This window comes from Rhinolophus ferrumequinum, chromosome 10 (assembly GCF_004115265.2).
Source record: "Rhinolophus ferrumequinum isolate MPI-CBG mRhiFer1 chromosome 10, mRhiFer1_v1.p, whole genome shotgun sequence".
Taxonomy (NCBI): Eukaryota; Metazoa; Chordata; class Mammalia; order Chiroptera; family Rhinolophidae; genus Rhinolophus; species Rhinolophus ferrumequinum.
In genome coordinates this window covers 25,768,246-25,783,351 of record NC_046293.1, presented here as the reverse complement: position 1 = coordinate 25,783,351, position 15,106 = coordinate 25,768,246, and the positions used below count along the sequence as shown (strand labels likewise).

Genomic DNA, 15,106 nt, shown 5'->3' with positions numbered 1-15,106 from the left:
GAATTTTCTAAAGCACGACCTGTGCTACAAGAAACACTAAAGGAGACTATTCGACCACCATCAACAGAGACAATTTGTGGCAACCAAAACATAAAAAGGGGGAGAGTAAAGGCCTGAACCAGAATATGGGAATGGAGAAAGTATACATGCTGAAGAAAATGGAATACTCTAAATATCAAACTTTCTTTTACATAAACTTAAGGGTAACCACTCAAAAAAAGTCCAGAACTGAAATATATGCTGTAATAAAAGAAGAAACAGAGGGAAACATCATAGAATACCACCACACAGAAATAATAGACAACAACAAAAAGACAAAGAAACAATGGAGACACAGCCTTACCAGCAAACTAAAGATAGAATGACAGGAAATCCTCACATATCAATAATCACCCTAAATATAAATGGACTGAACTCACCAATAAAAAGGCACAGAGTAGCAGATTGGATCAAAAAACTAAACCCAACCATATGATGTCTCCAAGAGACATATCACAGCTACAAGGACAGGCATAGACTCAAAGCGAAAGGGTGGAAATTGACACTCCAAGCAAATGGTACCCAGAGAAAATCAGGTGTAGCCATAATGATATCAGATGAAACAGACTTCAGGGTGAAAAAGATAACAAGAGACAAAGATGGACATTTCATAATGGTAAAGGGGACTATACAACAAGAAGACATAGCAGTCATCAATATTTATGCCCCCAATCAGGGAGCACCAAAATATACCAAGCAACTACTAACAGACCTAAAGGGAGAAAATGACCAAAACACAATTATACTAGGGGACTTAAATACATCATTGACAGCTATGGATAGGTCATCCAAACAGAAAACAAATAATGAAATAGCAGCCCTAAATGAAACATTAGATGAAATGGACATAATTGACATATATAGAGCACTTCATCTTAAAACATCAGACTATACATTCTTTTCTAGTGTGCATGGAACATTCTCAAGGATAGACCATATATTGGGACATAAAATCAGCCTCAGCAAATTTAAGAAGATTGAAATCATACCAAGCATATTCTCTGATCACAAGGCTTTGAAATTGGATATCAACTGCAAAAAGAAAGCAGGAAAAAACACAAATACATGGAGATTAAACAACATACTTTTAAAGAACGACTGGGTCAAAGAAGAAATTAGAGGAGAGAACAAAAAATACATAGAAACAAATGACAATGAAAATACATTCTACCAACATTTTTGGGATGCAGCGAGCATAAGCAGTTTTAAGAGGGAAATTTATATCATTACAGGCCTATCTCAAGAAATAAGAAATATCCCAAATAAATAACCTCATGTTACACCTTAAAGAACTAGAAAAAGAAGAACAAGTGAAACCCAAGGTCAGCAGAAGAAAGGAAATAACAAAAATCAAAGCAGAACTAAATGTAATAGAGAACAAAAAGACAATAGAAAAAATTAGTGTGACAAAGAGCTGATTCTTTGAAAAGAATAACAAAATTGACAAACCCTTGGCTAGACTCACTAAGATAAAAAGAGGGAAGACACTAATTAACGAAATCAGAAACGAAAAAGGGGAAGTTATCACGGACACCACAGAAATACAAAGGATCATCCAAGAATACTATGAAGGACTATATGCCACCAGATTCAATAACCTAGTAGAAATGCACAAGTTCTTAGAAACATACAGCCTTCCAAGGCTGAACCATGAAGAACTGGAAAATCTAAACAGACCGATCACCAGTAACAAAATTGAATCAGTCATCCAAAACCTTCCCAAAAGCAAAAGTCCGGGACCAGATGGCTTCAATAGTGAATTCTACCAAACCTTCAAAGAGGATCTAATACCAATCCTGCTCAAATTCTTCCAAAAAATTGAAGAAGAGACAGTACTCCCTAACTCACTTTATGAGCCCAACATTATTACCCTGATACCAAAACCTGGTAAGGACAACACAAAAAATGAAAACTACAGACCAATATCTCTGATGAATACAGATGCAAAAATCCTAAACAAAATTCTAGCAAATCGAATACAACAATGCATTAAAAATATTATTCATCATGACCAAGTGGGGTTCATCCCCAGGGCACAAGGATGGTTCAACATCCGCAAATCCATCAATGTGATACACCACATAAACAAAATAAAGGACAAAAATCATATGGTTATATCAATTGATGCAGAAAAAGCATTTGACAAGATATAACATCCATTTATGATTAAAACACTTAATAAAATAGGTATAGAAGGAAAATACCTTAACATAATAAAGACCAATATGACAAGCCCTCAGCTAATCTCATAATTAATGGTGAAAAAGTGAAGCCTTTTGCTCTATGTTCAGGAATACGACAGGGCTGTCTCCTATCACCTCTGCTTTTCAACATAGTGTTAGAAGTCCTTGCTAGAGCAATCAGGCAAGAGAAAGAAATAAAAGGCATCCAAATTGGGAATAAAGAAGTAAAATTATCACTCTTTGCAGATGACATGATGCTATAAATATATATATACATATATATATATATCCCTAAAGACTCCACCAAAAAGCTATTAGAAACAATCAACGAATACAGTAAAGTTGCTGGCTACAAAATCAACATACAAAAGTCCATTGCATTCCTATATACTAACAATGAAATCTCAGAAAAAAAAAATGCAAAAAACAATTCCTTTTGCAATTGCAGCAAAAAAAATAAAATACCGAGGTATTCCTAAAATACCTAGGAATAAGGAATACCTTATTAAGGAATAAACTTAACCAAGGATGTGAAGGACCTATATGCTGAAAACTATAAGACATTTTTGAAAGAAATTGAAGAAGACACAAAGAAATGGAAAGACATTCCGTGCTCATGGATTGGAAGAATCAACATAGTTAAAACGGCAATATTACCCAAAGCAATATACAGATTTAATGCAATACCCATCAAAATCCCAATGGCATTTTTTAAAAGAAATAGAACAGAAAATCATCAGATTTGTTTGGAACCACAAAAGACCCCGAATAGCCAAAGTAATTTTAAGAAAAAAAGAACAATACTGGAGGAATCACTCCCTGACTTTAGCTTGTACTACAGGGCTACAATAATCAAAACAGCATGGTATTGGCAGAAAAACAGACACATGGATCAATGGAATAGAATTGAGAACCCAGAAATAAAACCACATAAATATGGACAGATAATTTTTGACAAAGAACCTAAAAACATACAATGGAGGAAAGACAACCTCTTCAATAAATGGTGCTGGCAGAATTGGATAGCCACGTGCAAAAGAATGAAACTGGACTGCTATATGTCACCATGTACCAAAATTAATTCAAAATGGATCAAAGACTTAAGCATAAGACCTGACACAATAAACTGCATAGAAGAAAACATAGGTACTAAACTTATGGACCTTGGGTTCAAAGAGCATTTTATGAACTTGACTCCAAAGGCAATGGAAGTAAAGGCTAAAATAAACGAATGGGACTATATGAAACTTAAAAGCTTCTGCACAGCAAAAGAAACCATCGACAAAATAAAGAGGCAACCACCCGAATGGGAGAAGATTTTTGCAAACAGTGCCTCCGATAAGGGGCTAATATCCAAAATATACAAAGAACTCATGAAACTCAACAACAAAACAACAAACAACCCAATTGAAAAATGGGCAGAGGACCTGAAGAGACATTTCTCCAAAGAGGACATACAAATGACAAATAGACATATGAAAAAATGCTCAACATCACTAATCGTCAGAGAAATGCAAATAAAGACCACAATGAGATATCACCTCACCCCCGTCAGAATGGCTATCATCAACAAGACAAATAGTAACAAGTGTTGGAAAGGCCGTGGAGAAAAAGGAACCCTCATACACTGTTGGTGGGAATGCAGACTGGTGCAGCGGTTATGGAAGGCAGTGTGGAGGATCCTCAAAAAATTACGAAAAGAATTACCATATGACCCAGCAATCCCTCTCCTGGGTATCTACCCAAAAAATCTGTAAACATTTATCCATAAAGACACGTGTGCTCCAATGTTCATTGCAGCTTTGTTTACGGTGTCCAAGACATGGAAACAACCAAAATGTCCTTCGATGGATGAATGGATAAAGAAGTTGTGGTATATATACACAATGGAATACTATTCGGCGGTAAGAAAAGATGATATAGGAACATTTGTGACAACATGGATGGATCTTGAGAGTATAATGCTAAGGCGAAATTAGTCAGACAGAAAAAGCAGAGAACCATATGATTTCACTGATATGTGGTATATAAACCAAAAACAACAAAAGAACAAGACAAACAAATGAAAAACAAGAACTCATAGACACAGACAACAGTTTAGTGGTTACCAGAGGGTAAGGGGGTTGGGGGGTGGGAGATGAGGGTAAGGGGGATCAAATATATGCTGATGGAAGGAGAACTGACTCTGGGTGGTGAACACAAAATGGGATTTATAGATGATGTATTACAGAATTGTACACCTGAAATCTATGTAATTTTACTAACAATTGTCACCCCAATAAATTAAAAACAAAACCAAAAAAACACCACAAACTGAAAAAATAAATAAATAAATAAAATCAAGGCTATGGGCTAGGCTGTATTCCCTTCTGAAGTCTCAGTGGGAGAATCAGTTTCCTAACCTTTCCATCTTCTCGTCACATTCCTTGGCTCCTGGCCCCGTTCCTCCACCTTCAGCCAGCAATATTGTATCTTTCTGACCCTTTGTTGTCACATCTCTCTCTGACCACATCTAGGAAAGGTTTTCCACTTTTAAGGACTCATGTGATTAAACTGGGCGTACCCAGATAGTGCAGGTCCAGGTCTGTAATCTTAATCACATCTGCAATGTCTCTTTTGTCATGTAAAATACCATGTTCAGAGGTTCTGGGAATTACAAAGTGAACATCTTTTGGGGGTGTGGGGTACTTCCTACCACAGGTTCTTAACAAAAATTTACTTTCTTATATAAATTAGTAAATTTTATGAAAATTATGGTGGGCTTAAAAGTAGATGCAATCCTTCAAGAGCTCTGAGTCTGATGCCTATTGTGACTAAATGACCAACCACGCATGCAACGTGCTGCTTTTTCTTATGTCTTCCAAATAATAGCCTGAACACTTCCTATAAAACTTGTCAACTCTTTTTTGCTCATGTGTTGTTTAAACGTAGAGTATTATAGCATAAATCCTTGAGTTTGTGTCGGTTTTATTGGAAACATCTCTTCAGGGTATTTCTAGACCTAAGAAAGACAAGATCGAGGTAGGTTATTTTATCAAGTTACTTTTTTTTTTTTAAAGAAATGTTAATAAATTGTAGCTTAACAAGATGTCAAGACAGAAAGAGTCTATATAGATTCCCCCATATCCATGTTCTATATGAATACCCAGCACCTTTGGTGCCTGTGGTTGCCCCAAACTCAATCTTCTGACTTTTCAGAACTGAAAAACTAAATGTTTTCTATAGGAGTTTTAGCTGCCCCACAACAATGACTGTGTGCTACCATCAGGCTAAAACCCAATCAACAAAAATGAATTAAAAACAAAAGCACATTATCGTGTGCCAGTCTCATTCTCTTGGCATCTGCCTGAGTTTTTCACTCTCTTGAAACCTCCAGATAATTATTTTTAAAATCTTGTCCTGAGTATTAGGTGTGATCTGCAAGAGGATTATTCTGTTACAAATTAAGCCATGCCAGAAATGAACTGCCATTCATACAGTTTTTTTGTTTTGTTTTTTGGGTTTTTTTTAAGTCTTTTTATGTATTATTCAAGTTTATTGTGGTGACAATTGTTAGTAAAGTTACATAGGTTTCAGGTGTACAACTCTGTCATATGTCATCTATAAATCCCATTGTGTGTTCACCACCCAGAGTCAGTTCTCCTTCCATCACCATATATTTGACCCCCTTTACCCTCATCTACCATCCCCCTCCTCCCTTACCTTCTGGTAACCACTAAACTATTGTCTGTGTCTATGAGTTTTTGTTTCTCATTTGCTTGTCTTGTTCTTTTGTTGTTTTTGGTTTGTATGCCACATATCAGTGAAATCATATGGTTCTCTGTTTTTTCTGTCTGATGTATTTTGCTTAGCATTATAATCTCAAGAAGATCCATCCATGTTGTCACGAATGGTCCTATTTCATTTTTTCTTACCACCGAATAGTATTCCATTGTGGATATATACCACAACTTCTTTATCCATTCATCTATCGAAGGCCATTTTGGTTGTTTTCATGTCTTAGCCACCATAAATAAAACTGCAGTGAACATCGGAGCACACGTGTCTTTATGGATGTTTTCAGATTTTTTGGGTATATACCCAGAAGAGAGATTGCTGGGTCATATGTTAATTCTATTCGTAATTTTTTGAGGAACTTCCACACTCCCTTCCATACAGGCTGCACCAATCTGCATTTCCAACAATTGTGTATGAGGTTTCCTTTTTCTCCACAGCCTCTCCAACATTTGTTACTATTTGTCTTGATGATAGCTATTCTAACCGGGGTGAGGTGATATCTCCTTGTGGTTTTTATTTGCATTTCTCTGATGATTAGTGATGTTGAGCGTTTTTTCATATGTCTATTTGCCATTTGTATGTCCTCTGTGTCAAACTTAAAAGCTTCTGCACAACAAAAGAAACCATCGACAAAATAAAGAGGCAAGCAACTGAATGGGAGAAGATTTTTGCAAACAGTGCCTCCGATAAGGGGCTAATATCCAAAATATACAAGGAACTTCTACAACTCAACAACAAAAAAACAAACAACCCAATTGAAAAATGGGCAGAGGACCTGAAGAGCCATTTCTCATACAGTTTTAATGGCTGTTAATTTCTTCTCCATACCCCATTACCAACAATGCACTCGCCCTTCTCTCTCTCTCTCTCTCTCTCTCTCTCTCTCTCACTCACACACACACACACACACAGACACCCCACTTGGATTTCTTAAAACAGCAGCCATGAGTGGGTGGTTTTTAACTATACAGCTCTTCTGTCTCAGTACAGGTGACTGTACACCTCTTCCTGTCTTAGTAGGTTTGTCTGCTTGATATCTGATATGGGTGAGTTTAAACCAGATCCAATGTGTCCTTGCAGGATAGCTGCCCTTTGATACATGTAAAGAGGACAACATGATCCTTTATTGAAACATTAAAGATTGTGGGAATTCTCACGTGAAACCAGCATTCCTGCTCTGCTTCCAAGTAGCTCTTCTTTGTTTCACATCAAGAAACAATGATGAAAGAGCAGTTAGTTTGAAATCTACAATATCTTGGTTTCTAAGGAGAATATTTGACTTCTCTCACTTTCTCTGCAGAAAAACCTATTGTCATTCTGTCTTTACAAAGGGGCAATGTAAAGGGTCGGTTTACTTTGGGTCGGTTGAGTGTCTATATAAAAGTTCCCATCCTTGAAAAGAATATCTTGTTCCCAGGCCTGAGGATATTGAAACATTAATTACATAATTTATAGTAGTGCTTTCTTCTACAATGTCTGAAGAAGTGACCTACGCGACACTCACATTTCAGGATTCTGTTGGAGCAGGAAATAACCAGGATAGAAATAACCTAAGGAAAAGAGGTAGGAGTTCAGAGGAAGCAAGACTTGACCATGGGGGATGGACAGGTGGTCAATGCTTTGAGTTTCTGGCTTTGATATTAATGCTAAAGAGAGGGGTACTGTGGAAGCTTAGAAATGGAGACAAAGTTGTGGAATATATTAGTAGAATGAATGTTCCCAGTGTTGAGGAGAAAACACATACTTTCCAGAATCTCTTTAAATTGTGTGGTATCACCGTGTTTCATGAAGCTCTGTGTTACTGTGAAACATTTTGGTTAGATATGTCAGACAGAGATTGAGTTTGGGGACTAATAGATTTCTTTTATAAATGTAGTCCTTGATATTTTTGCCTTGTGAGAGATGTCAGGGGACTATTGTTTTAGAAGACAGATCAAAGTTTTCTAAAATAGAGAAGGTGAAGGGAAATTTTCTTTTCAAAGGTATAAATAACTGAAGAGAAAAATTGAAAGATGAGTGAGTCAGAAATAGACAGAGATAGTGTCTGTTCTTTAAGATTTTTAAAAATTTTAGGGAGTTGAAATTTCCAATATAATTAGTAGTGTAACAGTTAATACCAATATCTTTTTTTTAGTATTTTATATGCATTATAGCATATCTTTATCAAAATATTACTGTGAAGTAAATAGAGTAATATTAGTGTTTTCTCCAAAGTGTTAATGAGAAAACTGAGGCTGAAAGAAATGAAATGATTTAACCAAGTTCATACAACTGTTATGTGCTGGAGTTCAGACAAAGCTCTAGTCTTCCACTCATTTCCTTGTACCTGATTGGTAGAAATAGCAGTGTCTATGGTCAGGAATCCAATTTCATATATCAGACTACATCCCTTACCTTCAAGAATCTGTTGACAGTTCAGGTTGTTGTCCTAAATGATCTAAAACATATGAACTATGTTCTTCTTTTTAGATGTATTTTAGTGTAAGTGTGTGTGTGTGTGTGTGTGTGTGTGTGTGTGAATAGACTTTGTATGTTTCTAATAAAGGTTATACATTTTTGTTTTGTTTTTTCAGAAACCTAACTCTAATCCTTGACATACAATTGTGGATGTGGTGCGTGTGATAGTGCGCCTGGTGATTGCATTAATTTATCTGATATATTGAACTAGATGCCATTAAGGAATAGGAAGTTGAGGTAAATAGAACCATTTGCATATCTATGTAAAATTTGAAGTTATTCACTGGCATTCTAGTCTATTCTGCTGTTTGTAGGTTAGATATCACATTAATTCTTTCTCTCACTCAGTATTCATTCTTTATCTACTAGATGATTAATAGAATAGATAATAGGTAAAAATAAAATCCATAATGATACTTGCCTTCTGGAGGTTTGGAATCTCAAAACCTTGGGGTATCTCCTGTCAGGATCATCCAGATAAGCATTTTCCACAACATCTTATTCATGAATTCAGCAAATTTGAAGAAGAAAGGTGTGTGATGATGTAAAACAAAAACTTAAAAATTAGAAGATGCTTACTCTTTAAGGAAAGGAGAATGGTCAAAAAAGAAATGGAGGAGACCTGATAGTAGGGCCCTACAGCACATTGCTTTAGGTATTTTCCAGATAAGGGCATTGAAGAAGCTTAAGAAACTTCCTAAGTGAGAGAAATAAACAAGCATGTGTAACACCTCTAGGCAGTGGTGTTTGCTAATTCCTCTGTTGACTTTCTCTAGGGTCTCTAGCTCCATCCCCCATATGGCGTTGGGCTGCTCTGAGTCTGCTAACTCTTTGTCTGCTGCTGCTGATTGGGCTGGTGACCTTGGGGATCATGTGTAAGTATATTTGCATCAAATGCAAGAAAGGTGATTACGAAACACATGTGTAAACTATGTACATTCAGGTTAGATTATATGATAGGTGCTATATGCTGAATTCTCTAATATTTTCTGCCACTTCTTACCTCTCTCATTCCCCATATCTCCAAGGTAAACCAGCAAAAAACACACTTTATTATTATGAGGATTTTGTCCTAAACCCATTATTGTCTGTTTATAAGCTAGACTAGACTATGAAGATAACATTTATTTTTCCAGTTATTCGTTGGAATAAGGAGCCTCTTTTCTACATAGGCACACATCCACTTATCCCAATTGTAAGAAACTGGGAGCCGAGGAAATTGGCTTTAAGGAAGAGCATGCCATTTCATTTACCTCTAAGACTGTACAAGACTGGCTTAATCCATCACCCAAGACATTTCTAGTGTAGAGAAAACTCCTAAGCAGCAGCAATGGCCGAGATGCTATGCATGAAAAAAGAGATAGAAACAAGTGTGATTGGCTTGAATCTGTTTCCTATTATAATGTATGGGATTCACAGATCTTGAGATTGACAAGTTTTACTTCCTTTACTTCCTCACCTAACTAATAAAAGCTATGTGTTGGCCCGATTTGGGGCTCAGTCCTTGAGGCTGGAGTCCCTTGGCCCTGCTTGCACTCTGTTCTTGGCTACTGTCTTTCTTAACCCTGCGCCGCCCTCCTCGCTCCCCACAACTCTTGTCTCAAGTGATGCGACACTAAATGATATTAATATCTCCTCTGCTACTTTCATTTCTTTTTATATACAGAAGATCTCATGGATAATTAGGATTTAACATACCTAATTGAACATATAAATAGAGGCTAATGTGATATAGTTTATCTTTTGAAAAATATAATGTTCTAGCAGCAGTAACAGGTATTCAGTAGTCAAACATTATGAGGATTGGCAATTGATCTACAATGATGTATATAATTTTAAATGAAGATGCAATAGGTATTCATTGGTTCACCACAGAAGGGTGAATGCTTTTTTTCCTAAAGTGCAGTGCTTTAAGTGCAATGGTTCTTAAATTTATTCTGCTGATGAATGACCTAAAGTGCTTTTGGAAAATGCATATTTTATGGATCTAAGACCAGAAATGGTCAAGTGTGGCATTAAAATATGACTTAAAAAAAAATACCCCAGGTAATTCTGATGCAAGTGGTCTGCAGACCATAGTTTGAGATACCAAAGGATTCTGTTCCTATTAAAACAGTTACATAAATTAACTCCAAATAAAAAAAGAAAAAAAATTTCACCGCATGAATGGCAAAATGACTGACACTGCCTTAATGAAACTACAGAGATATATAACTAATTCATTATTTTAATACAAGTACAATCATAATTAAAATATAAATAAAATCATAAAGATGAGCTCTAAATAAATTGGAATAGAAAAGCATCTGGTGTGTTTCTTCTGTGAAACCTCCATTATTAGGAGTTACTAATAAATCTTAAACAATGTAAGAAATAATTCTTTGTTAAGAGAATTACCTATGGCTATCATGGGAATGGAAGGATGTATAAACTTGTCTCCTGTTATGTCTTGGAGTTTTGCAGACATCTAATGAAATTAATTCAGATTCAGAGAAATTGAGCCAACTTCAGAAAATCATCCATCAACAGCAGGATAACTTTTCCCAGCAGCTGAGCAACTACAGGAACTTTCCCATGGAGAAGGAATTTCTCAAATCCCAGATCTCTAATTTATTGGTGAGGCAGGGACAAATGGCCGTCAAACTCTGCCAGGAGCTAGTCATCCACATTTCAGGTAATCAGGACCTGCTGACCAGTCAGATCAAATCTGTTGCCCGGATTTAGTTTATTTATGTGCACCACCTGGCAGTATCAGAGAGTTGTGCTGTCCAGTGACCCCTAATGATGTCACACTAATTTTATGGAAGACAAGGAAAGAGATAAATTCATTTAATATTTTTGAAAACACAGAGATAAAATTTGGGGAACATCATGGAATGATATCAATCTGGATACTTCAGTCCCTCACTTTATGATGTATTTTTAGGGGATCATGTTACAAGAAGTTAAAAGTATAGCCGGTAATTTTGAGGACAGAAGACTGGGCCTTGAAAAGAGAATTGTCCCAACTCATAACTGGAGTGACTTCATTTTAGAGGCTTCTTAAGCAGTATGTTTTCAGGGTGCTGGGTCTCTGATCCTATCATCAAATGAAATGATTTCATTTCCAAAACCTTCCCCAGTCACTCCAAAGTTGTTTAGTTTGTACTATTGGGTTCAATTTCTTTTTCAGACCACAAATGTAATCCTTGTCCTAAGACATGGCAATGGTACCAAACGAGCTGCTATTATTTTGCCACAAATGAGGAGAAAACCTGGACTAAAAGTAGAAAAAACTGCACGGACAAGAACTCCACCTTGGTGAAGATAGATAGCTTGGAAGAAAAGGTCTGGCTGAATCTCCTTCTCTGGTCATAGAAATTATGCACATAATGGAAAATAAATAAATAGAATTTCTGATCCACATAGTAGGAATTCAGTGCATTTTGAATGAGAGTTGATAAATGAAATTAATGAATGTTTCCATTATCTTACTGCTGCACAATAGAATGTGTCTATGACGTAACCCTTTTCTTGTATTTTTCTCTCAGGATTTTCTGAAATCACAGCCATTACCCAAGTTTTCTTTCTTCTGGTTGGGATTATCATGGGACCCATCTGGCAGAAATTGGCTATGGGAGGATGGCTCCATTCCCTCTCCATCCTTGTAAGTCTCTAACTATTGCGGGGAAACCACGCCAACAACACTAAGAAATGGAATATTGAGAAAATAAATGTTCTTATTTGCATTTCCCTAATAGTTAGTGATGTTGAGCATCTTTTCATTAGCCTGTCTTCCTTTGGAAAAATGTCTATTCAGATCCTCTGCCCATTTTTTAATTTTGGTGCTGAGCATGCTATAGCTTATATAGATATCAAATTATAATGCTGTACATCTGAAACTTATATAATGTTATTAATTAATATTACCTCAATAAAAAGGTTCATTATAAGAATTATAAGTCTAGATACAAAAAAAAGAATTCAACCTACAAAGAAAAGAGAGCTTCAGTAACAAATATTGAAAGGAGGAGTACCTACTTTCATGTGTGTGACAAACTCATAGCAAGACACAACCTCATCTATTAGTTTAAATTTCTTTAACAAACACAAATAATACTTACTATGTTCAAAGTACTTTATAAATATTAGCCTTATGGTAAAAGCACTGCTATAGTCCCATTTTATAAATGAAATAATTGTCATAGAGAGATTAAACAACTTGCCCGTCGTCATTTAGTTCATAAATGGTAAAATCAGGACTGAGTAATTTTGTGATTATGAGCTCAGCTTCTCAGCTACCCAGGCTCTCCAGGACTGACAATTCAGAAGGGTGGTATTTTTTATAAGAACATACATTAACATATTTATTTACATTGAACAATTGTCAGCTATTTTTTAACAAAAAGTAAGTCTGAATTGGTTGATTAGTTTAACACATAGTTTTATGATGGGAACTTGCCCATTAAATTATATGGCAAATATTTTTCATGACTTAAAATGAGCTAAATCTTCTGCTTCAAGGTTTTGATGAAAATATTTAAAGTACTCATGGAATATATAATACTTTGAAAATTGCATTTTTGCAGTTATTTAAAGTTATGAAAAAACAGAAGAAGTCAACTTAAAAATATGTAAAGGGGCACATAGTTTTGCAAAATTCTTTAGTCAACTGGTTAAAAAAACAAATATTTTGAGAAATACCCTTCATCACAACTACATTAAAATGATATAATTATATTTGTCTTTTAATATAATATATAGTATTATATTTGTATATTAGATGAAATTTAAAAGCTTTGGCTTCTTTCTGGGTTTAGTAGGTTTTTCCACCTCCCTACGTCCTTCAAGTTATCAATCTATTCAACTCACTCCTGTTTTACTCTTCAAAGCATGCTGTCAAAGTTTCCTTAAACTGAATTATAATCACTCATTTTCTGTTAAAGATACCATGCTTCAGTTGTAACTCACCAAATTCTGTTAATAACAATGATATGTCTATACTGTTCTCCCTACATACGCTTCATCTTCATCCATTTCCCAAAGATTTGTCCTGGCCTTTTTCCTCAATACCAGTCTCCCACTCTCTTAATCACTACTCATCATATTAAAACGACTCATCTGGTTTGCAAAAAGCACATGCAAAGCAATAAACACACAAACAAAAATGACAGTTACTCTTTGTAAATGGAGCAATATTGGGCATGAATTGATTACAAATTAATCTGATGTACTGCTGCCAGACTGAGGTTTACTGGAGTAGTAACCATGACACCATGTAAGTGCAGTTGTTTCCATTTTGGAATTTAAGATGTGTTCCTCCTCCCAGAGAGTTTTAATCATCCCTGCCCACACCACCCCCCCACACACACACACACATACTCACTCCTAATTAAAGTATGGAGGAGGTGGCTCCCCAACGCCAAGTTCAGGCCTAAAAACACTATTCCCTGAGACTGCAGCAGTCAGATAAACCAAAGCATCATACTGAGGGTAGCAAGATTGAACTGCAGGATCACACAGCCATTCCTACTGAGTAAAGGCTGAGCAAGTGTATACACTCAGAGTAAGGCTTAGTAAACCCAGCCCTGAAGCAGGAAAAGAATATTGCAGTGTAATGCAGATCATTTGGGAAAAGACGATTTGGGGCACACAGAAGATTTAGACCTGGCAAGCATTATTTTCTAATGACATTATTTACAAGTTAATCACCAACTTCTTAGCAGAAAACCTAAGGACTGATATCAGAACCGCATCTATGTAGTCACTTACCTTCTCTCTCAACCTCTGTCTCGTTCTGTCCTCAACTGCTCTGTATACATAAATATATACAAAATTATAATTGTATATAGCAAAATGTAACAACTTTTTACACAGAATGTGATTTCATTTTTCTGTTTTTCTTCATAAATTTCCAACATAAAGAAATTCTAGTACATCTATTATAATCTGCATTGGGTAGTTTCTGCCATGTTAATGGATGAAATAAAATTTGCAATCCAGAAGTTAAGCATCCTTGTTATATAATTCTACCTGGGAATATGAGTAACTTGAAATAAAGAACTCAGATATGTCAGTTTTAGGGATTTTTGATGTGTTATGGAAGTGGAAGTTTCTCAGTGTTCAGATATCTGATATTTGGTAGCTGAGAACAATGAACTGTGATCAAATTTCAAATATTTGATGTACAAATTAATTTTTAGAAATTTATTATTAATTTTAAACGGATTAATTTTCAGATTTAATACCAAAGAATATGCCCAGACCAATGGATCCAAAAGATGTGCCTATTTTCAAAAAGGAAATATTTATATTTCCCGCTGCAGTGCTGAAATTTCTTGGATTTGTGAGAAGACAGCTGCGTTAGTGAAGATTGACGATTTGGATTAACAGGCTTCTTCCATATTCACCAAAAAGTAAGACTTGTGGTTAAGTTCATGTGAGAAAGGAGAAAGCTACCCTACCAGAGTCAAAAAACAGATTAAAAAGTTACTGTGTATTTAAACTATCAGGCAAATAAACTTGCTTCACAGAACATTCTCCACCTCGTCTGATGCCTTCTGATCGGATGTTCCTGTTTATGCTGAGGCCCTGGGGGAACAGCTGTTCTAGAGCCCTACTGCTGGATCATGCAGAGGTTTGGGGGATCCCGGGGTAGGGGTTCTCGTGGC

At 35.9% G+C, this 15,106-nt stretch overlaps 1 protein-coding gene across 1 annotated transcript; it reads left to right on the top strand.

Annotated features, from left to right (window-relative positions):
• The first annotated feature begins 7,471 nt into the window (after positions 1-7,471).
• On the top strand, positions 7,472-14,825 carry CLEC12B (C-type lectin domain family 12 member B). Its single transcript, XM_033118602.1, has 6 exons — positions 7,472-7,562; positions 9,233-9,331; positions 10,912-11,130; positions 11,629-11,783; positions 11,987-12,102; positions 14,675-14,825. The coding sequence occupies exons 1-6, from the start codon at positions 7,472-7,474 to the stop codon at positions 14,823-14,825; spliced, it is 831 nt and encodes a 276-aa protein (XP_032974493.1).
• The last annotated feature ends 281 nt before the right edge of the window (positions 14,826-15,106 follow it).

What these genes read in the sequence shown, in the direction of transcription:
- CLEC12B (XM_033118602.1), top strand. Translation starts at nt 7,472, where the DNA reads ATGTCTGAAGAAGTGACCTACGCGACACTCACATTTCAGGATTCTGTT. An exon ending in AAATAACCTAAGGAAAAGAG is followed by an intron (nt 7,563 to 9,232) that starts GTAGGAGTTCAG and finishes GACTTTCTCTAG; the next exon opens with GGTCTCTAGCTCCATCCCCC. An exon ending in GCTAGTCATCCACATTTCAG is followed by an intron (nt 11,131 to 11,628) that starts GTAATCAGGACC and finishes TTTCTTTTTCAG; the next exon opens with ACCACAAATGTAATCCTTGT.